The sequence below is a fragment of the Salvelinus alpinus genome, chromosome 13 (assembly GCF_045679555.1).
Source record: "Salvelinus alpinus chromosome 13, SLU_Salpinus.1, whole genome shotgun sequence".
Taxonomy (NCBI): domain Eukaryota; kingdom Metazoa; phylum Chordata; class Actinopteri; order Salmoniformes; family Salmonidae; genus Salvelinus; species Salvelinus alpinus.
In genome coordinates, this window is record NC_092098.1 from 2784151 (window position 1) to 2809651 (window position 25501).

General features: G+C 41.6%; 1 protein-coding gene across 1 annotated transcript; it reads left to right on the forward strand.

Annotated features, from left to right (window-relative positions):
• Nucleotides 1-9051: 9051 nt before the first annotated feature.
• On the forward strand, nucleotides 9052-18192 carry LOC139536814 (trafficking regulator of GLUT4 1-like). Its single transcript, XM_071337445.1, has 3 exons — nucleotides 9052-9743; nucleotides 14842-14965; nucleotides 15203-18192. Exons 1-3 carry the CDS (start codon nucleotides 9348-9350, stop codon nucleotides 15223-15225), a joined length of 543 nt encoding a protein of 180 aa, XP_071193546.1. The 5' UTR covers nucleotides 9052-9347; the 3' UTR covers nucleotides 15226-18192.
• The last annotated feature ends 7309 nt before the right edge of the window (nucleotides 18193-25501 follow it).

Sequence of the window (25501 nt, forward strand, 5' to 3'; positions counted from 1 at the left end):
ACACAATACACCACAATGAAAAAGCAAAAACAGGTTTTTAGACATTTTTGCGAATGTATTAAATATTAAAACATAAATACCTTATTTATATAATATTCAGACCCTTTGCTACGAGACTCAAAATTGAGCTCAGGTGCATCCGGTTTCCATTTAGATGTTTCTACAACTTTATTGGAGTCCACCTGTGGTAAATTCAATTGATTTGAAAAGGAAAACACACCAGTCTATATAAGGACCCACGGTGCATGTCAGAACAAAAAAACAAGCCATGAGGTCAGGATTGTGTCGAGGCACAGATCTGGGGAAGGGTACCAAAAAACGTCTGCAACATTGAAGGTCGTCAAGAACACAGTGGCCTCCATCATTCTTCAGTGGGAGACGTTTGGAACCACCAAGACTCTTCCTAGAACTGGCCACCTGGCCAAACTGAGCAATCGGGGGAGAAGAGCCTTGGTCAGGGAGGTGATCAAGAACCCAATGGTCACTCTGACAGAGGTCTAAAGTTCCTCTGTGGAGGTGTGAGAACCTTCCAGAAGGACAACCATCTCTGCAGCACTCCACCAATCAGGCCTTTAGGGTAGAGTGACCAGACGGAAGCCACTCCTCAGTAAAAGGCAAGCCAGCCCGCTTGGAGTTTGCCAAAAGGCAATTACGACTCAGACCATGAGAAACAACATTCTTTGGTCTGATGAAACCAAGATTGAACTCTTTGGCCTGAATGCCAAGTGCCTGGAGGAAACCGGGCAGCATCCCTACAGTGAAGTATGGTGGTGGCAGCATCATGCTGGGGGGATGTTTTTCAGCGGCAGGGACTGGGAGACTAGTGAGGATGGAGGGATAGATCAACAGAGCAAAGTACAAAGAGATCCTTGATGAAAACCAGCTCCAGAACACTCAGGACCTCAGCCTGGGGCGAAGGTTCACCTTCCAAAAGGTTAATGACCCTAAGCACACAGCCAAGACAATACTGGATTGGCTTCAGGACAAGTCTCAATGTCCTCGAGTAGGCCAGCCAGATCCCGGACTTGAACCCGATCGAACGTCTCTGGAGAGACCTGAAAATAGAGGTGCAGCGACGCTCCACATCCAACCTGACAGAACTTGAAAGGATTTGCAGAGAAGAATGGGAGAAACTCCCCAAATAAAGGTGTGCCAAGCTTGTAGCGTCACACCCAAGAAGACTCAAGGCTGTAATCACTGCCAAAGGGGCTTCAACAAAGTACTGAGTAAAGGGTCTGAATACTTTGGTAAATGTGATATTTCCATTTCCATTTTTATTACATTTGCAAACATTTCTAAAGACCTTTTTTTATTTTGTCATTATTGGGTATTGTGTGTAGAATAAGGCTGCAACTTAACAAAATGTGGAAATGTACTGTAACTTGGCAAACCACTGGAACTGGTCGTCTTTCATGCCGAAAATGTAGTTCAATATTCAAAAGGCACTCGCACATCTGAGCAGTCTTTTTTGCAGGTGCATGGTAACAGCTGAACAAGATGAAGGAAAAAGGAAACCGCACACTGCTCTTGATAGTATCACTGATCTTTAATAATTTTACGTATCTGCCTCACAGCCTTCGTCAGAGCTTTTGTGACTTTTCTAAAATGCTGAAAATGTAGGAAATCTTTTGTATGCTAACGGCATTCTGTTCGGAGAGGGAGCAGGGAGGATGAGGTAGTGGAGAGGATGATGAGGGAATAGGGAAGTGGGTGAGATAGTCAATATAATTGCGTAATGGAACTGTATTTGATTTGTGTGTGAATTGTATGTCCAATTACAAAACACTTTGTTCAGTAATCATCTCACGTGTTAGCTGGCGGTGAACTACTGGCCATTGAGACAAGCAGTGTCGATGAGATGGAAAAATGTTTTATACCACTTGTTGGTTTTCCGAGCGCATGCCACAAAGTTATTTATCATGTCTGCTGTATCCACTGCCCCCATTTTGCAGTTATAGTCAAGCACACAGTCAGGTTTGATCACTCACTCACTCACTCACTCACTCACTCACTCACTCACTCACTCACTCACTCACTCACTCACTCACTCACTCACTCACTCACTCACTCACTCACTCACTCACTCACTCACTCACTCACTCACTCACTCACATCCGGTGGTCCACCTTCCCTATGGCTCTCTCCTCTCCTGTAGCTCCAAGGCATAGTGATTTGGTCTCCTCCCCTATGTCTCCCACCAGCTCCTCTGTCAGAAACAGCTTGAAGCACTCTGCCTCAGAGGGAGATGGCAAGGGGCTTTGCACTCCAAAATAGGACTCATTAAAGCCAACAGCAGGGCCAGGAGGGGTGAAATGGCTGGAGGCCTTCCAGCTCCCGCAGACCTCCCATACTTCACCCACTTGTGCCTCTATCACCACCAGCATCTTCAAAGGGATCTGGGACTTCAAAAGGTGGGCAAGGAGCCCTCAGATTCAGGGTTCTCAATGACCACAAGATTGGGGGGCAGCCCCTCACTGTCAGAATCTGATTCCTCACTTTCATACTCAGAATCATTGTCAGAATTGACAAAAATCGCCAAGATGTCTCCTTTTGAAAGACATTGCTAATACTACAGCTTCGCCCACTTGCTGCATACATAAAAAACAACACTGAATGGCTCCAAGTAAGTGTCAGGGGTGATGTGATTGGCTGCCGGTGTGGTGATACTTATGATTTGTCTCCACAGATGGTTTGTTTACATAGCAGGTTAGGATAATTTACATGGCAGGTTAGGAGATCTAACACAGCAGGTTAGTTGAATTAACGTAGGAGGTTAAGATTATGAGGTTAAGGTTAGGAAAAGGGTTAGGCTTAGCTACAGTTGCCAAAAACGGCTGTCCCCGATGGGACCGCTAGATAGAGCTGTTGCAAGCCTAGCTACTCCATCTAGCCACCATGGTAGAAATGTAAACAAGCCATCTGTGGCAACAAATAATTCCAGTACAAGGTAGCATCCAACGCTGAAACAACCGCGTAAAAATAATAAATAGAAACTAAGTGGCTGACCAAAAGGCCGTGGCCAAAAAGGGAACACAAAACAACAAATGGCTCCCCTTGTCTTTAGACTATCGTCTACACATCATATTTACAGGGGGAACACTTCCCTCTATCTATAGCCATAGAGCCAAGTTGCATCAGAAGAAGCTTTCTCTGAGGTAGGAGAGTCCGACGTCCTCACAGGTCCCCGTGTCTGCTCCCAATCCACCTCGAGCTCATCTCCTGGCACACCTATATAGAAGGAGACACCAAGCCAATTAGTAGGCTCAGGTGTGTACTAATTGGCTTTACACAGAGTACCTATCCCCAAGGAGGGTGCTGTCGTTTCGTCTTCCCCCGGCTGGTCACTGAACCTTCACGTTTATAAAATACTTTTTTGAAGGTTGCACTGATTATGATTAGCTAATGCTAAGCTATTTGTGGAGCCATGTTTGTTAATTTCATTCAATGCATTCTGGGTGTCACGTAAACATGTCAGACCAAAGACTTTCTAGCAAAACGAGGTGAATCGATGGTTTACACGTCTTTACAGAAGTGAATGATGGGAAGTGAATGATGGTAGACGACAGACCCCCTTCGCGTTCAACATGCATACTGCAAACAGACCCAACTCATATTGTCACCTTTTTGGATTTTCTGAACATATCCGGCTAATAACAACACAGGGTGAGACCCAGATGCAGACACCGGAGGCAGATGGTTCGAGTCTCTGATATTTATTGAAATACAAGGGGCAGGCAATGGGCAGGTCAAGGACAGGCAGAAGTTCATAAACCAGGTCAATGTCCGAAAGGTACTGTGGGGGCAGGCAGGCTCGAGGTCAAGGCAGGCTGAATGGTCAGGCAGGCAGAACGGGTCAGAACCGGGAGGGCTAGAAAAACAGACTAGGAAAACAGGAGTACGGAAAAACACACTGGTAAGCGTGACAAGACGAACTGGCAACAGACAAACAGAGAACACAGGTATAAATGCATTGGGGATAATGAGGAAGATGTGCGACACCTGGAGGGGGGGTGGAGACAAGCACAAAGACAGGTGTCACAGACCAGGCTGTGACACAGCTTGTCTTAACCAGATGTGGGAGTCCAGGATTTCTATGGTTCCAGAATGGCTGCTTCTCATTTAAGCGAATCGCAGATTGGTTGATCTGAAAACTGGCGCGCGTACGCAACATTCACAAAAAGCTCCTCATATTAACGACAAACAATGATAGACATCATGGAGTCAAAAGACAACTGACTACAATCACCATGTTGAAATCTTTACCAAAAAAAGTAACACTCAGAGAGGGACATGGCAGACCATTACTGTCAGAGTAAATGCGTGAAGTGACACAATTTCAATATGTAATACCTATACACATGGGTGATTTAGATATAATGTCTTCACTTTAGAGAGCACCTTTATTGATGCTGGTGATATTACGTGTCAAGGCTATAGCTTGCCTATGTCACAATGCCAATGTAGCTAGCCAATGTAGCCAGGATGAATGATTTATTGAATTCATAATGCTTTTCAGGACAACGCCTCTATTCTATTTATAGTTGTAACCCCAATGGGAGCCAAAAGAACCTGGCAACTAAATACCAAATATCATACAAACAGGCAATTAATTATTGGTTGGGGATATTTCATATTAATCAGATGGCTCCTTTCCCTGAAAGTAGCCTCTGTGCCAGGATAAACTGTAGCCTAGCCCATGGTTTCACCTGGCCCACGGGCTACTGCTATGAAAATGTCTGACTTAAAATCACGTCACCTGCTATTTAAAGTAATCACATTTATTTAATTGATCTAAATGCCAGTTTGGCTGATTGTATGATTTGTTGCACTGTATTCCTTCAGCCAACAAAAAAAGGTTGACCAGAGGAAGGCATGAGTGGGGCCTCCAGCTCAAGGGTTCACCCCAGCTGAGGAGCTAGTCCTAAACCTCACTAGAGGGAGGCCAATCATGGATGGCATCGCTGGGGGTTGCTCATCAGACAAGAGCTCCTTTATAAAGGGGGGGATTCAACTGCAGGATCTTTTTATGCTGCAGGTTGAGCATGATGATGAGGAGACCATCTAGGCATGTTTCCCAAGCGTCCTTTTGTTGTAAGAATCTGTGGTTAATATGATTTTGGAAATACTGTTTTTGTTATTGCAAATGTCATTTTTAGACAACATTGTATCTGGTATCATTGATCATGTCTGTCTTCCACCCATTGGTTATTCGATCAGGTGTGCACTGGTTGGGGGTTAGCCTGCATAAATCATGTGATAAGTGTTAGCCAATTAAAAAATGACCACCCCATTGACACAATTCTGCAATGGCAAAAACAAGTTCACAAACGGTTCAGAAAATACTTGAAATTGTTAAAACAATTAACGGTGCATTTGACAATGGGTCAACTACTTTAACCATACATTTGTTTTTTAAATGGACACATTAATAAACAGTTATGGTTAAAATTCTGAGATAGTCATTGGTGCTTGCCAAATTGTAAGCCTATTCATCTTGGTTGAATAATGGTTTATAAATGCACTTAAAATGTTCTTAAGACAAGCTCTTTTTCCTTCATGTAACCTTGCAAGGGTTTCACTGTTGAGGAACATTCTCACTTTTGGATGGGTTACATTGGTGCAATTATTCATTTATTAAGACATCAAGTCAACATCTACCCATCTGCGCAACATGCTCGAAATTACAATGACCTTGAATAGGCCTGCCATGCCAAATAATGTCTCCCGGCCAAATAGTGTCCCCCTCTGCGTCACAATGGGATTCGATAAACTATTAGCGTGCGTTGCTATATCAACGGTGTGATGACCTAATGATTCGAATTTTGGAGATCATTACAGTCTCAATTACATTCTTTTCATCATCGCTATATGCAAACAAGGCTGATTTCAAACGACAACTTTGCTGTTTCAACAAGTTTTGTTTAGCTAATTAATAATGAAAACATGAATTCAAACTACTTTTGGGTACCTTGTTAACATTACAACACGAAATCCATGTCTTAAACATTGCTACGTTTCGGAAATGGCGTAATCTGCTTGTCACATTAAAGTTACTTAACTTACAGATCACGAAGTCAGCTACTTTCCACTCCATTCATATGCAAATCCATTTGATTCATACACTGGCTTGTCTGGCTGTCATGTTTTTATTTGAACCTGCCCTTCCCCTTACATTTAAGATTTAAATACATAAAATTTGATCGTTTTTTTGTGCACTTGGCAATCATAGACTAAAATACTGAATTCTGGTGTGTGGAATATAGAGCAGGTGGTTGCTGTGTGGGTGGGAGGTTCTACATGTCACTTGTTCTCAACAGGCAGTCAGTATCAGAAGGGGGACTTGAAGAGGGAGACTGCAGTCCAGGCGCTGCTGCTCTCTTTGTTCTGAGTATTTGCAGTGCTAGTGTTTTTAGTTAATCTGTGTATCTCACATATTATGTGCCCGGTATGATAGAGCAAGAAAACTTTCTTAGCAGATAATGACAACATGATAACAACAGTAGCTTTAGATTATGTAATGAAACGTTGGAGGTTGGTTGGTAATGGAGGACATCAGGTGGATCCACATCTGGGTGTTGTGCATAATCCCTAGCTCCTGGAGAACAGGAACAGGGTTAAAGGGAACAGGGTAGGAGACAGAGACGTAAACAGGCAAACACACAGGTTACACTTTACTGTGAGACAATTTGATGGTTTAGTGCTGTGTTATAAATGGGATAAATGTACTTTTGAACACTTCTGGAAGGTATAGCCTACCTCAAGCTTGTCCTCCCCCGACTCAGTGAATCAGACTGATCCAAACTCACTGGTTCTGGTGGATGGGATACCTCCTGGGGGGCTCAGACAGTCGATGGTCCTAAAGTCATTTGAAGAGGTAAAATGAAAAGGTACATTTTTATAAGCTTAGCATAATTACCTTTCTTGCTTTCTCAAATGTCAACCAAAGTTTAACATACTTCGTTTATTGGGATTCACTGAAGTGTAGGGCGTCTGTGCTTCTAGTGGTCGACCGTCCAACTGCTCCAACTGTAGAAGATTGTTGGTTTCCACCGATGTAACCCTAGGAAGACAAAGCGAAAAATGTCAGTGTTAGGGAAACTAACACTAGCTGCAGGTTATTTTGTGAGCAAATGCCAATAGTTATTATCTGCGATTTAAAAAAAAATATATATATATTCACTTTAACAGATGGTGACCTCAATCATGTGCTTCACTCCGAAATAGTCAGCATGCATCTCGGTCAACACGGCCTCCTCCTCCTTAGTAAAAATCACCCTCCTGTGGCTGGCCATTCTTCCCCCGTAGGTTAATATGATTGCCTAACAAGTTGGAAGAGAAGAGTTGTTGAAATACACAACTTGATCAGGTTTAACTTATAGCTAGACACCTCAATATGACAGACATATACTGTAACTATATCAGTGGAGGCTGCTGAGGGGAGGACGGTTCATAATAATGTCTAGAATGGAGTCAATTGGTATGGTATCAACCACATGGAAACTGCGTGCTTACATTTACATTTACATTTAAGTCATTTAGCAGACGCTCTTATCCAGAGCGACTTACAAATTGGTGCATTCACCTTATGATATCCAGTGGAACAACCACTTTACAAACTTTTGCTTGACACCATTCCGTTTACTCCATTCCAGACATTATTATGAGCCATCCTCCCCACAGCAGCCTCCACTGAACTATGTGTATAGCTAGCAACTAGCTAACGTTAGATGGAAAATGGTTGTTGAAAAATGGTTGTACATAGCTAAATCTGTCCAGTTATCTCTGTCCAGTTATCTAATAGAAGTTAACTGCTTAACGTTACCCTGAATTGTGAATTTCTCTGAATGTTGCGCCTCTTGTCGAGATCAGTGGTGTTTTCATAGTACTTTGCCTGGTTGGAAAGATACTAGAAAATCTCCTCGAAGGATGCCATTGAAGTGCAAGCTACATACAAACAGAAAACTGCAGTAACAGCTTCAGTAGCTTGCTAGCTAGCTAGCTAATGTTAGCTAAATAAAACTGTCTGGATGGCTAGTACTTGTGTGTACTATACTTGTGTGTTTATCCTACCACTTGAGGATGACATTGAGGATGACACCCGTATGGTAGACCCCAGTCAGTGATGTTGGCCTACATCTTATCTGTTTTTGTAAACTCAACCAATTTAACCCAGATGGTATACTTTTGGGGGGCAAGTGCTAGCAACATTGAGTGGAAATAGTGAGTGTTGATTCACAGGTAGGTAATTCGAGCATATGTAATCTCGGGACACCCAGAGCATCTGTACACAAGAAATTAGAACTTGTGGTAGTTATTACTTAATAGGATGCAGTTGAGAAGAAACAAAACACTACATTTTGGAATTTAGTGGAAACTTGCCCAATTGTAACAAGCATAGTAACAAGCATTTGTTAATTACACCTGTGTAAATAGACTGAAATTACCACCAGTCACATGTTTTTACAGTGTAACTATGAGTTATTACAGTGAACTACAATTCTTACACTGTAATAAGGACCCTTTAAAATGAAATGTTACGCCCTGCTCTTGTGGCAGCAGGTCACATATTTTGTTGCTGGGATTGCACACCGTGAAATTTTGCCTAACAGATAAGACAGTTTGTCAAAATTTGATTTGTGTTCAAAATCTTTGTGGGTTTGTGTAATTTCAGCGAAATATGCGTCTCTTATATGGTCCTACATTTGGCAGGAGGTTAGAAAGTGCAGCTCGGTTTCCATCTCTAACTATCTTACTGCTATCTCTCTGTCTCTATGTCTCTCTCTTTCCCATACACATTTTTAATACTAATCGTTTAGTCTTAGACACAGGCCTAGGCTAGTGATCCACCCTAATGTCTCTGGCGCACGTAAAAATGGTCAATTAGTTTCAGACGTGGTTTTTAAACATTGTTTTTGCTCTGTCGTGTTATGTAGCCTAATGCAGTGGTCCAGACACTGAGGGGATGCTGATGGTTATAGGGAGTGGTAATACACACAAGGGGTTTCCATTTGAAAAAGCAGGGCGTGCACTTACTATAGTGAAGACTGGAGACCCGGGTGGAACTAGAGATACATCAATTTTATCACGCGTACATTGGACATATTGTCAAGATTCAATTGCTTGTTTTTTTAGTGTACCATTCAATAACTTTGTATTGATATTAGATATGTTATTTTATCATATCTAATCAAATGAATGTGTTCAAACGACTGTTAATGCTGATGACGACCGCCCAAAGGAGAGTTACTCATCTGACACCCTGATTTCATCAAAGAAAAGCTCATACAACGTTTAATTCGGAAAGTGATTTCCGACGCTTGTCTTGTCTAGAAATTTGTATCTATAGAATGGCTATCAACACGGATGCCGCGTTTGGTAAAAGGGCCATGGGGGAGAGGGAAGTCTCACATCCCACCGACTTCCAAGACACAGAGAAACTCCTGAGCGCCGTGACCTCCGAACCCACCGGGGAAAGCAACCTCAAACCGTGTGACACATCTCTCAACTTGAGAAGCAGCATCCATTCCCTGAATACCGAGCAGAACGGACACCAATCGCCAGTAAGGTCAGGCTCCGCGCCCGTGTCCCAGTCCCAGCTGAGCTTCGGACCCCCCCTCCTCCTCCGCCGCCGCTCCCCGGTGCCACCCGGTTCAGAGCCGCCGAGCTACCTGTGGCTTGCGGTGTTGTCGTGCTTTTGTCTTGCTGTGCCGGTGAACATGTTCGCGCTGTGGTATGCTCACATGGTAAGTTTTCTTGCTTTGGTCTGTGGTATGGTAACAACATAACTTAATCATCTTCTCTAGTGCTTTGTATCTGGAAAATCACCAATCTTGTAGGGCTGACCCAATAACATCACCATATATTAGTGCATTTGGGTATATTTTGAGAGATGGTGCGGTGCATTCTCTAAGATTGTTTGCTTTCAACCTATAGTAATATGTATGTGTGGGAAGGGCCAGCCCTAAACGTTTGGGGGCCCTAAACGAGATTTTGTGGGCAAATGCTGGAGAGACATTTCTTAGTTTTTAAGTTAATATCCTGCAATTCCAAACCAAGGGGAGTAGAGACACATTTTGCCAGTTTAAAGCAAACTTTCTGTAATTCTACACATTTTGCCATGCGGCAGAGAAGTTTAGCAATTTTATAACAAATTTCATCCAATTCTACTCAGTTTGCTATGGGGCAGCTAATTTCCTACAATTCTACCCATTTTGCAATGGGGTGAAGTGGCATTTTTGCAGTTTTAAAACAAATTTCCTGTAATTCTACACATTTTGCCAAGTCTTATGCCATGTTAATTATATCTGAGTTAGAGTGACAAACAAAATCAATGTGGGCCTCCTGGAAGTCAGGGCCCCTGGGCACATGCCTGCGTGTCCGGATGGTATTCGGGCATGAGTACTAAGAGTTTACATAGCTGGCTAGACTAATTTACCAATCCAAAAATGGTTTGCTGCCATGACTAAGTGAGTGACTGTCAGTGACTGACATAACAAGAGAAAAATTGTTGATGCTCAACCAAATGCACCACCCCAACTGTGTTTCTGGGGGTTGGGGGCCCACTAGCATCCGGGGGCCTGTCATGCCAAATATTGTCCCCCTGTACGTCACAATGGAATTCGTTAAACTATTAGCGTCCATTGCTATATCAACCGTGTGATGACCTAATGATTAGAATTTTGGAGATCATTTCACCATAAATTATGTTCTTGTCATCATCGCTATGCAAACAAGGCTGATTTCCGCAACAATTTCGCTGTTTCAACAAGTTTTGTTTAGCAAATAAAATGAAAACATGAATTCGAACTACTTTTTGGAACCTTGTTAACATTACAACACGAAATCCATGGCTTAAACTTTGCTACGTTTTGGAAATGGCAAAGAGAACGTTTAATCTCCTTGACACATGAAAGTTAATTACCTTACGAGGTCAGCTAATTCCCACTGCATTCTTTTGCAAATCCGTTTGATTCATACACTGGTTTGTCTGGCTGTCATATTTCCCTTATCTACAGCGAAATAATATAATTTCAGTTGTCTATTATGATTCATTTTTTTCTATCTCGCACAGCTCATTAGTACACCCTTGTGGTTGAATATATATGTATCTGTTATAGGTCCTGGGATACAACAATGAATCATGTGGAACAAATAAACACCATCAAAGGATACCTTACAACTTACAACAATGAACACCTTGTGAAGCAGCTGTGAAAACCAAGCAACCTGGCAATATTTAAGATTTTAATACATAAACTTTGTTTTTTGGTACAGTTGTGTCCATTAATTTATTTTAACAGATTATTTCTTTGGACACTCACATGGCAATCAGACTGAAATACTTAATTCTGGTGTGTGGAATAAAGAGGTGGGTGCTGTGTGGTTGGGAGGTTCCGCCTGTCACTTGTTCTCAACAGACAGTCTCGGAAGTGGGACTTGAAGAGGGAGACTGCGAAGTCCAGGCACTGCTGCTCTCTTTGTTCTGAGTGTTTGTATTGCTAGTGTTTTTGGTTAATCTGTGTATCTCACATAGTATATGCCCAGTATGATACAGCTAGGAAACTTTATTAGCAGATAACGACAACATGACAATAACAGTAGCTTTAGATTACGGAGGGGATGTGATGAGTGGGCAGATTGTTGGGCAATCAGAAGTCACTAGATGCAGAATTTTGTCTGGAGGGAGAGGAGAGAAAGAGTTAAAGGATGAGGAGAGAAGAAAGAGGCAGAATCAAGAGATGCTTGATCAGGTGCTGCGGCTAGTTCTTCCTGTCACTTGTCCTCGACAGGCAGCCAGTCGCAGTCAGAGGGGTTCAATAACATGGGCCTGGTTCAGTTGGAAGCCCTCTCACCACGTCAAGGTACAGGCCAACGCTTTTTTATTTTACCCAGTTTGATTAAGGCCTTTAACCCCCTCCTCTATCTTTGTAGTGTTTGACCTGATGGGGTGTAACGAGCTCGCTGAGAGTCAGAAAGCAAGTTCAGGGAGTGAGTGTTTAAATAAATAAAAGAAACAATGAACCCAAAAAAACTAACAAACGCACCAACATGAAAACAGAGTCCATAACACCGGAGGTTAGAACCAAAGGGAGTGACAGATATAGGGAAGGTAATCAAGGAGGTGATGGAGTCCAGGTGAGTGTTATGAGGCGCAGGTGCGCGAGACGATGGTGACAGGTGTGTGGGATAATCAGCAGCCTGATGACTTAGAGGCCAGAGGGGGAGTATACATGACATGGGGCTTGGATAGGTGTAGCAATATGGTGATGACTCAACCCTACTGTGTAATGGACTCTGGGACACTTCTGCCATATTACATACACAAATCTAGAACCTCCAGATATGCAAACACTAACTAGAAACCAATGTCCAATTCCATACCAAACCCGGCCTAAAATTTGATTTGGACACAAAAGATGAATGGCTAGGGAGAAGGGGTTTAAGGACCAGTAAGAAACTGGACAACTGAACAGTCAATTGAACATTTTACTTGCAATGAATACATTTAATATGCAAATATATACATGTACAGCCAATTTGAGCAAGTTTCAAATATTTACCAGCAAACAAATGGAAAAATATACAAATATTTACATGCTTGTAAACGTTACTTGAAATACAAGACAGATACATATGCTATATACATACATACCAAACAACTTACCAACTTCACTGCCAATGTCTACAGGAAAACACATCTTTATACAAATTTAATGAAAAATGGTTGTACATAAATCCTTCCAGTTATCTAACAGTAACAGTAATAGAAACTAAATGCTTATGTTATCCTGAATTGTGAATTTCTCTGCCCCCCTACGAATGTTGCTCCTCTTGTCGAGATCAATGGTGCCTTCATAGTATTTCGCCTGGTTGGAAAGATAAAAGAAAATCTGCTTGAGGGATGCCATTAAAGTGCAAGCTACATACAAACAGAAAGCTGCTACAATAACAGTTAGCTAGCTAGATAAACAGAAAGCAGCTACAATTAGCTAGCTCACTTAGATAACGTTAGCTAAATAAAACTAAGGTAAATAAGTCCATTAGCTAGCAACGTTAATATAAAAACAATCTAAAAACAACTTCAATTATTTATTCCTATTTAACAATATTTTCTTACATACAGACAAATATATCGAATCAAATTTTATTGGTCACATACACATGGTTAGCAGATGTTAATGCGAGTGTAGCGAAATGCTTGTGCATCTAGTACCGACCGTGCTGTCAAATCTAACAAGTAATCTAACAACTTCCCAACAACTACCTTATACACACAAGTGTAAAGGAATGAATATGAATATGTACATAAAGATATATGGATGAGCGATGGCCGAACGGCATAGGCAAGATGCAGTAGATGGTATAGAGTACAGTATATACATATGAGATGAGTAATGTAGGGTATGTAAACATTATATAAGGTGGCATTGTTTAAAGTGACTAGTGATACATTTGTTACGTCCAATTTTTAATTATTAAAGTGGCTAGAGATTGAGTCAGTATGTTGGCAGCAGCCACTCAATGTTAGTGATGGCTGTTTAACAGTCTGATGGCCTTGAGAGAGCTGTTTTTCAGTCTCTTGGTCCCAGCTTTGATGCACCTGTACTGACCTCGCCTTCTGGATGATAGCGGGGTGAACAGGCAGTGGCTCGGGTAGTTGTTGTCCTTGATGATCTTTTTGGCCTTCCTGTGACATTGGGTGGCGTAGGTGTCCTGGAGGGCAGGTAGTTTGCCCCCGGTGATGCGTTGTGCAGACCTCACTACCCTCTGGAGAGCCTTACGGTTGTGGGCGGAGCAGTTGCCGAACCTGGCGGTGATACAGCCCGACAGGATGCTCTCGATTGTGCATCTGTAGAAGTTTGTAAATGTGTTTTTGGTGACAAGCCAAATTTCTTCAGCCTCCTGAGGTTGAAGAGGCGCTGTTGCGCCTTCTTCACCACGCTGTCTGTGTGGGTGGACCAATTCAATTTGTCCGTGATGTGTACGCCGAGGAACTTAAAACTTACTACCCTCTCCACTACTGTCCCGTCGATGTGGAAAGGAGGGTGCTCCCTCTGCTGTTTCCTGAAGTCCACGATCATCTCCTTTGTTTTGATGACGTTGAGTGTGAGGTTATTTTCCTGGTAAAGAAATAGTGTTCTCTTTCCAGTGTTCTCGGTCCTCTGAAGCACCAGGTAGTCAGCAGGTTGTCACCATCAAAAACACAGTCCTTGGAGAGCAATTCTGAGGTAATAATTCTGCGTGGACTGAGCGAGCGCCTCTGAGGTGAACTAGAACTGCTGGTGTCCTGGTTCCTTTCCGACCGCTACGAGGTAACCAAGCAACCAGCATAGCAACGGACACTTTGGTCCAATACATAATCCGCAACAGCTCCAGCAACAGAAGTTAGAACTCATCGAATCCCATTGTGACGTTGAGGGGGACACTATTTGGCAAGGGGATATTATTTGGCATGACAGGCCCTAAGCAACCACTGATGTTGCTTATGCTTGGAGCCGGCCCTACATGTGTCACTTCTACATAAATCAGTTTAATGGATATTTCGGGATTTTGGCAATAAGTATGCTAACAGATACCCATAGACTTTCAGTCATTGCACTAATGCTGGTTAGCATTGGCTTGCGAAACTCCCTCGAACTTCCTTCATACTGGACACAGAGACATAAAAATGATATCCACGAGTTCATCTCACTCTGGGGAAGTAGATAAAGGGCCTCAATGCCAAAATCCCAAAGTATCCCTTTAAATAAATGCTTTAGTTACCCTCTCTTATTGCCCCTCATTCCCTCTACTCTGTCTCTCTCACCCCACTCCCATCTCTGTCTCTCACTCGCTCTCTAGTCGCAGTCTGTTCTCCAGACCGGGGATGTAGACGGAGCTAAGAGGCTGGGTCGTGTCTCTCTGCTGCTCAGCTGTATCTCCATGTTCCTGGGTGTGGCCGTCATCATCTTCATAGTGGTCACGGGTAGGTTAACCACACACACACACACACACACACACACACACACACACACACACACACACACACACACACACACACACACACACACACACACACACACACACACACACACACACACACACACACACACACACACACACACACACACTACTTGTCATACTGTATCTAGTATCATCTAGATCTCCTGTATTCTAACTCTCTCTCTCTCTCTCTCTCTCTCTCTCTCTCTCTCTCTCTCAGGAGACATCCTCAGATTAAAATAAATGAGCATTGAGTAGAGGTGGAACAAGCTTAATACCAAAGAAAAACAACACTGAAAACAGAAGTCATGAATGAATTCAAGGCAAACCAAAGAATAGAAGCCATCACTTACATTCTGCGAGAATCTGCTCTGTTATGAACCAAAACCCAAAGGGAGGAAAGTAGAATGAGTGAAATATCTTTGACTCTAAGCAAGGCTACTCTGGAACAACAGGAAGAACTCTATGATCAAATAATGTAACAGTACTACCGTAATCTATTCACACGCATTACAAATGTATTTCATAACCTAGGTACCATATACCAGTGTGCTTCCATGTACTTTTTCTAAAGAGTATAAAAAAGTCTCAACTGCTGCTGAGGCTCACAATGGACTGTCATGGCCGTCATTCCTCCAGTGTCTCTTAGTCTGCATCTCAAATGGCACCCTATTCCCTATAAAGTGCACTACTTTAGACCTGGGCCCATCAAGCCCATAGAGCTCTGGTCAAAATTAGTGTACACAGTGCCTTGCAAAAGTATTCATCCCCCTTGGCATTTTTCCTATATAGTTGCATTACAACATGTAGTTTAAATTGATTTTTATTTGGATTTCATGTAATGAACATACACAAAATAGTCCAAAGCAGCACTCGAGTGGTTTAAGGGGAAACATTTAAATGTCTTGGAATGGCCTAGTCAAAGCCCAGACCTCAATCCAATTGAGAATCTGTGGTATGACTTAAAAATTGCTGTACACCAGCGGAACCCATCCAACTTGAAATCCGAGTGGCTAGATGTGCCAAGCTTAAAGAGACTTGCAGTTGTAATTGCTGCAAAAGGTGGCTCAACAAATTTACTTTGGGTGGGTGAATAGTTATGCACGCTCAAGTTCAGGTTTTTTGTCTTCTTCTTGTTTGTTTCACCCCAAAAATATTTAGCATCTTCAAAGTGGTAGGCATGTTGTGTAAATCAAATGATTACAACCCCCCCCAAAAATACATTTTAATTCCAGGTTGTAAGGCAACAAAATAGGAAAAATGCCAAGGGGGATGAATACTTTCGCAAGCCACTGTATAGGGAATAAGGTGACATTAGGAAAGCATCCTTAGAGGATTAGCTATGACTGATGGCATGAGAATAGATGGGGCTGTTTTGTTAAGTGTGTTTTCATGTATGTGTTTGATTCCTGTGGTGTTTCCCAGAACTAAGAATATATAAATAGCTTTTCTAACTCTTCATGGTGAGGATTGCTGGGTTGTCATTGTTCAGTAAAAAAAATATCCAGTCATCTTGCACTACTATGCTGGCATATCACAATACCTTTCCTTTAGTCCTAGATCCAGGACCAAGCTATGATAATCTTAAGGATAGGCGTCCCGCTAGCGGGACAACTTCCTGTAAAACTGGAGGGCGCGCAATTCAAATAAATAATCATAAAAATTGTGGATATTAAACATTTAGGTAAATATAAGTGTCTTATATCGGTTGAAAGCTTAAATTCTTGTTAATCTAACTGCACTGTTGGATTTACATGAGCTATTACGGCGAAAACATGCCATGCGATTGTTTGAGGATGGCGCCACACATCAAAATATTTTACCACCGGCACAGGTTTCATAAATTCACAAATAGCGATTAAATATTCACTTACTTTTTGAAAATCTTCCTCTGGTTTGTTATCCAAAGGGTCCCAGCTATAACATGTAGTGTCGTTTTGTTAGATACATTCTTTATATCCCAAAAAGTCAGTTTAGTTGGCGCCATCGATTTGCGTAATCCACTCGTTCAACTTGCACAGAAAGGAATCCGAAAATCTACCCCTAAACTTGGTTTCAACAAGTCAAAATACATTTCTATTTACTCCTCAGATACCATAAAATGTAATCAAGCGATAAAGAAGTATGTTCAATAGGAAACCGATATTAGCACGTGCGTCCTGTCTTCATGGCGAGCGCCAACACGAATTTCCAAGACTGTGTCCCCGTACTAAACTGATATTTCTTATAAGTTTTGGAAGTTACAAGCCTGAAACCTTGAACATAGACTGCTGACACCCTGTGGAAGCCATAGGAATCGCATCCTGGGAGCTAATTTTCAGTATGCCCTTATACTTGCAATTGTAAGAGCATGGTCTCTCTCTCTCAAAAAAGGGTTTTCTTTGGATTTTCGCCTACCATATCTATTGTGTTATATTCTCCTACATTATTTTAACATTTCTACAAACTTCAAAGTGTTTTCTTTCCAATGGTACCAATTATATGCATATCCTGGCTTTAGAGCCTGAGCAACAGGCAGTTCGTTTACTTTGGTTACATCATTCAGGCGGAAATTGAGAACAAAGGGGCCTAGCCCTAAGTTAAAGGCCCAGTGCAGTTAAAATTAAGTTTTCCCTGTGTTTTGTATAATACTGTACAACAGCTGAAGAAACTAACACTGTAAAAGTGTGCAAAATTTTGATAAGTGTTATTCATAATAGTTGCTGGTTGAAAATAAAATTTTCACAGGGCCTTCTAATCAAAAGGTTTGAATTGGCTGGAATCTCGGCTTACCATGGTGACATCACCATGTGGTAAATTTGTTAAGACCAAAAACAAAAAGAGTTCCAAACCTCTCTGCCAAAACCAGCTAGTTTTCACTTTTCCCTTCCCCACTCAGACCTCTCGTAACAGTCCTATAATTTGTGTTCTCCCATAAAAAGCAATTAACGCCAAATTGAATGGAAATCTATTACAGTAAGGTACTTAATTGTTACCCAGAAATGATTTGATTTTGATATAGAAACAGCTGCACTGGACCTTTAAAACACCTTAAGAGTTGAAATCTCTGTTGTATTGAGACAATGATACTAAATATGTAACGGCAACCATGTTTAATACTACTACACCATTCCTCTGTATCCACTCTGCACTCTGTCTAGACATTTATTTGAATGGTTTTCTATGCCATATTTTTGCACGTCTGAAATAAACTTGAATAAGCATGGGGAACTGGTGTGTGAGCTTGTCAACGGAATCCCTCCCTCCACACACATTAACAAGTGTGTTCCAATGAGGCCCAAAAATACATTTTTACAATTAGATTTTTAGATTTTTACATTCAATATTCAAAATTAATATTGCACTCAACTTAAACAGTCTTCCAGATAAAATGATGATTATCATAGTTAGCATGTCATTAAGCTTTGCTCTCTTTGGAGTGGTACCAACATGGCAGATCGAGAGCTTGGGACCATAAGGTTATATCTGCATAAATATGATTCTGAGACAATTGGTGTCAACGATTTTTATCTTGTATTATTTTGAACTTAACAGCATGAATTGGGTATTTAGAGTACTATAAAGGTTAAATACATGTTTTTTTTTTTTAACAAGTCTATTTCAATAACTCAATAATTCTTGATACAGTGCCTTCAGAAAGTATTCACACCCCTTGACGTTTTCTAAAATAAAAATTACAGCCTGAATTTGAAATGTATTGAATGTAGATTGTTTTGGACACAGGCCTACAAACAATAATCCCTCATGTAAAATTGAATAATGTTTTTTTATTTTTACAAATTAATTAAAACTTAAGTTTAAAATGTCTGAGTCAATAAGTATGCAACCCCTTTGTCATGGAAAGCCTAAATAAGTTCAAGAGTAAACATTTGCTAAAAAAGTCACATAATAAGTTGCATGTACTCACTCTGTGTGCATTAATAGTGTTTAACATGATTGTTGAATTACTACCTCATCTCTGTATCCCACACAATTATCTATACGGTCCCTCAGTCGAGCAGTGAATTTCAAACACAGATTCAATCACAAACCCAAGGAGGTTTTCCAATGCCTCACAAAGAAGGGCACCTATTAGTGTGTGTGTGTAAAAAAAAAAAGAAGCAGAACTTGAATATCCCTTTGAGCATATCGAAGTCATTAATTACACTTTGGATGGTGTATCAATACACCCAGTTACTACAAAGATACAGGTGTCCTTCCTAACTCACTTGCCGGACAGGAAGAAAACGCTCAGGGATTTCACCATGTGAACAATGGTGACTTTAAAACCGTTACAGAGTTTAATGGCTGTGATAGATGAGGATGAATTATTAACAATATTGTGGTTACTCCACAACCTAATTGACAGAGTGAAAAGAAGGAAGCTTGTACAGAATGAATAATATTCCAAAACATTCATCCTGTTTGCAACAAGGCACGAAAGTAATACTGCAAAACATTTGACAAAGTAATTCACTTTTTGACCTGAATACAAAGTGGTTTGGCTGGGGAAAATCGAATACAAAACATTGCTGAGTACCACTCTTCATATTTTCAAGCATAATGGTGGCTTGCGTCATGTTATTTGTATTTGTTTTTATGAAGGATATTAGTACATACTACAGTACTAGTATTACTACAGTACTCTTCTTCTTCATCTTGGCACTCTCGCCCACCTCTCCGTCTGTCTCTACACCTCTCCGTCGGAGCCGGTGTGGTATTAAGGATCTCCATTAGCTGCTGCAAAGGCAGTAGTTACTCAAATAAAATAAAATAAAATGTGCTTCACGGTTGGGATGGTGTTCTTTGGCTTGCAAGCCTCCCCTTTTTCCTCCAAACATAACAATGGTCAATATGGCCAAACAGTTCTATATTTCTTTCATCAGACCAGAGGATATTTCTCCAAAAAGTACGATCTTTGTCCCCATGTGCAGTAACAAACCGTAGTCTGGCTTTTTTATGGCGGTTTTGGAGCAGTGGCTTCTTCCTTGCTTAGCTGCATTTCAGGTTATGCCGACATAGGACTCGTTTTACTGTGGATATAGATACTTTTGTACCTGTTTTCTTCCAGCATCTTCACAAGGGCCTTTGCTGTTGTTCTGGGATTGATTTGCACTTTTCGCACCAAAGTACGTTCATCTCGAGGAGACAGAACGCATCTCCTTCCTGAGCGGTATGACGGCTGCGTGGTCCCACAGTGTTTATACTTGTGTACTATTGTTTGTACAGATGAACGTGGTACCTTCAGGCATTTGGAAGTTGCTCCCAAGGATGAACCAGACTTGTGGAGGTCTACAATTATTTTCTGAGGTCTTGGCTGATATCTTTTGATTTTCCCATGACGTCAAACAGAGGCACTGAATTTGAAGGTAGGCCTTGAAATACATCCACAGGTGCACATCTAATTGACTCAAATGATGTCAATTAGCCTATCAGAAGCTTCTAAAGCTATCACATCATTTTCTGGAGTTTTCCAAGCTGTTTAAAGGCACAGTCAACTTAGTGTATGTAAACTTCTGACCCACTGGAATTGTGATACAGTGAATTATAAGTGAAATAATGTTTCTGTTACTTGTGTCATGCAATTACTTGTGTCATGCACGAAGTAGATGTCCTAACCGACTTGCCAAAACTATAGTTTGTTAACAAGACATTTGTGCAGTGATTGAAAAACGAGTTTTAATGACTCCAACCTAAGTGTATGTAAACTTCCGACTTCAACTGTACATGCTTTTAGTTGTCCCAATTATTTTCCAGCGTTTGTACGTTGGCTAACAGTACAGATGGCAAAGGCAGAATAGCCTCTCGTCGCCTGAGCCTCACAAGGCACCCCTATCTCCTTCCGCGAAATCTCAGTCTTTCTCCTGCGAATGACGGGGATGAGGGCCTGTTCGGGTGTCTGGAGTAAACCCCTCTCGACCTACTGATTTGAGAAAAAATCTTTGTGCAATTCAAGGTGAGTAATCGCTGTTCTGATGTCCAGAAGCTCTTTTCGGTCATAAGAGACGGTAGCAGCAACATTATGTACAAAATGAGTTACAAACATTGGTGAAAAACAAACAAAATAGCATGGTTGGTTAAGAGTCAATAAAACGGCAGCCATCCTATCTGGCGCCATCGCAAACCTGAACATTAAGACAGTTAGATACAATTAAAAATATTACATGACATTACATTTCAGAACACTTTTCACAACAAATTAAGTGTGTGCCCTCAGGCCACTACACTACTACCACATATCCATATCTCAAAATCCATGTGTACTTGTGTGTAGAGTGTGTGTCTTATCATGTGTATATGTAAGCGTCTGTTCATGTCTGTGTGTCTCTTCTCCATCCCCACTGTTCCATAAAGTGTATTTTTATCTGTTTTTAAATCTGAATCTACTTCTTGCATCAGTTATCTAAGGTGGAATAGAGTTCCATGTAGCCATGGCTCTATGTAGTACTCTGCGCCTCCCATAGTCTGCTATGGACTTGGGGATTGTGAAGAGACCTCTGGTGGCATGTCTTGTGGGATATACATGGGTGTCCGAGCTGTGTGCTAGTCGTTTAAAAAGACAGCACGGTGCATGTCATTACCTCTCATAAATACAATTAGTGATGAAGTCAATCTTCCTCCACTTTGAGCACGGAGAGATTGATATGCATATTATTAATATTAGCTCTCTGTGTACATCCAAGGGCCAGCAGTGCTGCCCTGTTCTGAGCCAATTGGAAGTCCCTCTTTATCACCTGACCACACGACTGGGCAGTAGTCCAGGTGCGACAAAAGTAAGGCCTGTATGACCTGCCTTGTTGATAGTGTTGTTAAGGCAGAGCAGTGCTTTATTAAGGACAGACTTCTCCCCATTTTAGCTACTGTTGCATCAACATGTTTTGACCATGGCAGTTTACAATCCAGGGTTACTCCAAGTATTTTAGTCTCCTCAACTTGCTCAATTTCCACATTATTCACTACAAGTGAACCTTTAGTTAAGGTTTAGGGTTTGGTGAATGATTTGTCCCAGATACAATGCTTTGAGTTTTTGACATTTTTAGGACTATCTTATTTTTTGCCACCCATTATGAAACTGACTGCAGCTCTTTGTTAAGTGTTGCAGTGATTTCACTCAATGTAGTAGATTACTTGTGTAGTGTTGAGTCATTCGCATACATAGACACACAGGCTTTACTCAGAGCCAGTGGCAGGTCATTAGTAAAGATTGAACAAATAAGGGGCCTAGACAGCTGCCCTGGGGAATTCGTGATTGTACCTGCTTTAAGTTGGAGAGGCTTCCATTAAAGAACACACTCTGTGTTCTGTTAGACAGGTTACTCTTTATCCACAATATACTGTAGCAGAGGGTGTAAAGTCATAACACATTTTTTTCCAGCAGCAAACACTGACAGATAATGTCAAAAGCTGCACTGAAGTCTAACAAAACAGCTCCCATAATTTATTTATCATCAATTTCTCTCAGCCAATAATCAGTCAGTTGTGTTTGGTCGGTTATTTGAGCCAGCAAAGCGGCCTTTACTATTCTTGGGTAGCGGAATGACATTTGCTTCCCTCCAGGTCTGAGGGCACACACTTTCTTGTGGGCTTAGATTGAAGATATGGCAATATCGTCTGCTATTATGCTCAGTAATTTTACATCCAAGTTGTCAGACCCAGGTGGCTTGTCATTGTTGATAGACAACAATAATTCTTTCACCTCCTCACTCACTTTTCACAAATCAAAATTACAGTGTTGTCTTTCAACATTTGGTCAGATATACTTGGATGTGTAGTGTTGGTGTTTATTGCTGGCATGTCATACCTAAAAAATCATTAAAGTAGTTGGCAATATCCGTGGGTTTTGTCATGAATGAGCCATCTGATTCAAGGAATGATGGACAGAGTTTGCCTTTTTGCCCAAAATGTAATTTGATGTGCTCCAAAGCTTTTTACTATCATAATATAATTTATCTTAGTTTCATAGTATAGTTTCTTGTTTTTATTCAGTTTAGTTTATTGTGTTTTCGGACATTCCCTTGGTCGTATTCTCGCAGGGCAGAAATCTCAGAGATCAATTGTTAAACTCTGATTTACCACCCCAAGATATCCCTGCACAACGTATATTTGCGCCCCTACTGGATGGAAAGTGTAATGGCTGTGCTCAATGCAATGGCACGTAGATCCTTCAAACACCCCCAAACAGGGAAACAGATCCCAATCAAAGGTGTTATCACGTGCTCCACTAAGGCAGTTAGTAATCGTATAACTTGTCCTTGTGGTAAAAATGATGTGGGTAAAACAAAGCGTGAATTAACTTCTTATGGGCAGGTGGGACGGTAGCGTCCCACCTGGCCAACATCCGGTGAAATTGCAGAGTGCGAAATTCAAACAAGAGAATTATAAATATTTAACTTTTATAAAATCACAAGTGTAATACATCAAAATTAAGCTTAACCTCTTGTTAATCCAGCCACTGTGTCAGATTTCAAAAAGGCTTTATGGCGAAAGCACACCATGCGATTATCTGAGGACAGCGCCCCGCATACAAAAGCATGAAAAACATATTTCAACCAGACAGGTGCGCCACGAAAGTCAGAAATAGCGATAAAATAAATGCCTTACCTTTAATGATCTTCTTCTGTTGGCACTCCAAAAGGTCCCAGCTACATCACAAATGGTCCTTTTGTTCGATAATGTCCTTCTTTATATCCATAAAAACTCAGTTTAGCTGGTGCGCTTCAGTCAATAATCCACCCAGTTACCCTCCTTCAAAATGCATACAAATGAATCCCAAACGTTACTAATAAACTTTTCCAAACAAGTAAAACAGCGTTTATAATCAAACCTTAGGTACCCAAATACGTAAATAAACAATACAATTTAAGACGGAGAATCGTCATTGTCTTTACCGGAGGAAAATACCAAAGAACACGCTCTCTTCCACGCGCTTGGAAACACTACAGCCAAAATGGGAGCCACCTAGAAAAACTACAATTTCTGGATCATTTTTCCAAAAACCAGCATGAAACTCTTTCTAAAGACTGTTGACATCTAGTGGACGCACTAGGAAGTGCAATCTGGGAGGACTTTGCCCCATAATAAACATTGTGAGCCATTGGAAAAAATGGTAGACTGAATTATAATTCTTTTGGATAGTTTGTCGTCAGGGTTTTGCCTGCCATATCAGTTATGTTATACTCACAGACATTATCGTAACAGTTTTAGAAACTGTAGAGTGTTTTCTATCCGAATCGACCAATTATATGCATATCCTAGCTTCTGGGCCTGAGTAACACGCAGTTTACTTTGGGCACGCTTTTCATTCGGACGTGAAAATACTGCCCCCTACCGAATCTCGGAGCATCGTAGCACCATTAGGTGCAAAAACTCGACTTACCCAGTTGCGGCCCACTTTTTGGAAGCAAACCACTTGATTTCATCTCTATGTTATATTGTCATCGAAAATGCCGTCCCTGGGAGGGGTGCGTCATTGACGTGATCTTCCTGTCTGGGTTGGCGCCCCCCCTTGGGTTGTGCCGTGACGGAGATCTTTGTGGGCTATACTCTGCCTTGTCTCAGGATGGTAAGTTGGTGGTCGAAGATATCCTTCTAGTGGTGTAGGGGCTGTGCTTTGGCAAAGTGGGTGGGGTTATATCCTGCCTGTTTGGCCCTGCCCAGGGGTATCGTCGGATGGGGCCACAGTGTCTTCCGACCCCTCCTGTCTCAACCTCCAGTATTTATGCTGCAGTAGTTTATGTGTCGCGGGGCTAGGGCCAGTCTGTTATATCTGGAGTATTTCTCCTGTCTTATCTGGTGTCCTGTGTGAATTTAAGTTTCTCTCTCTCTCTCTCTCTCTCTCTCTCTCTCTCTCTCTCTCTCTCTCTCTCTCTCTCTCTCTCTCTCTCTCTCTCTCTCTCTCTCTCTCTCTCTCTCTCTCTCTCTCTCTCTCTCTCTCTCTCTCTCTCTCTCTCTCTCTCTCTCTCTCTCTTTTATCATAAGAGTAGGGCTGTTAATCCTGGTGTCCTGGCTAAATTACCAATCTGGCTCTCATACTACCATGGCCACCTAATCGTTTGTCATGTGTCCCCAGATCCTCAAAAAGTTCTACAGCTGCACCATAGACAGCATCCTGACCGGTTGTATCAACTGGAAACTGCTCGGCATCCTACCGTAAGGCGCTACAGAGGGCGGGGCCAAGCTTCCTGCCATCCAGGACCTATATACTAGGCGGTGTCAGAGGAAGGCCCAAAAAATAGTCAAATACTCCATTCACCCAAATCATAGACTGTTCTCTCTGCTACCGCACGGCAAGTGGTACCAGAGCGCCAAGTCTAGGACCAAAAGGCTCTTTGACAGCTTCTACATCCAAGTCATAAGACTGAACAACTAATCAAATGGCCACCTGGACTATTTACATTGACCCCTCCCCCCCCCACACACACACACTTTGTTTATACACTGCTGCTACTCATTGTTTATTATCGATGCATAGTCACTTTACAAATTACCTCGACTAACCTGTACCCCCGCACATTGACTTGGTACCAGTCCCCTGTATATA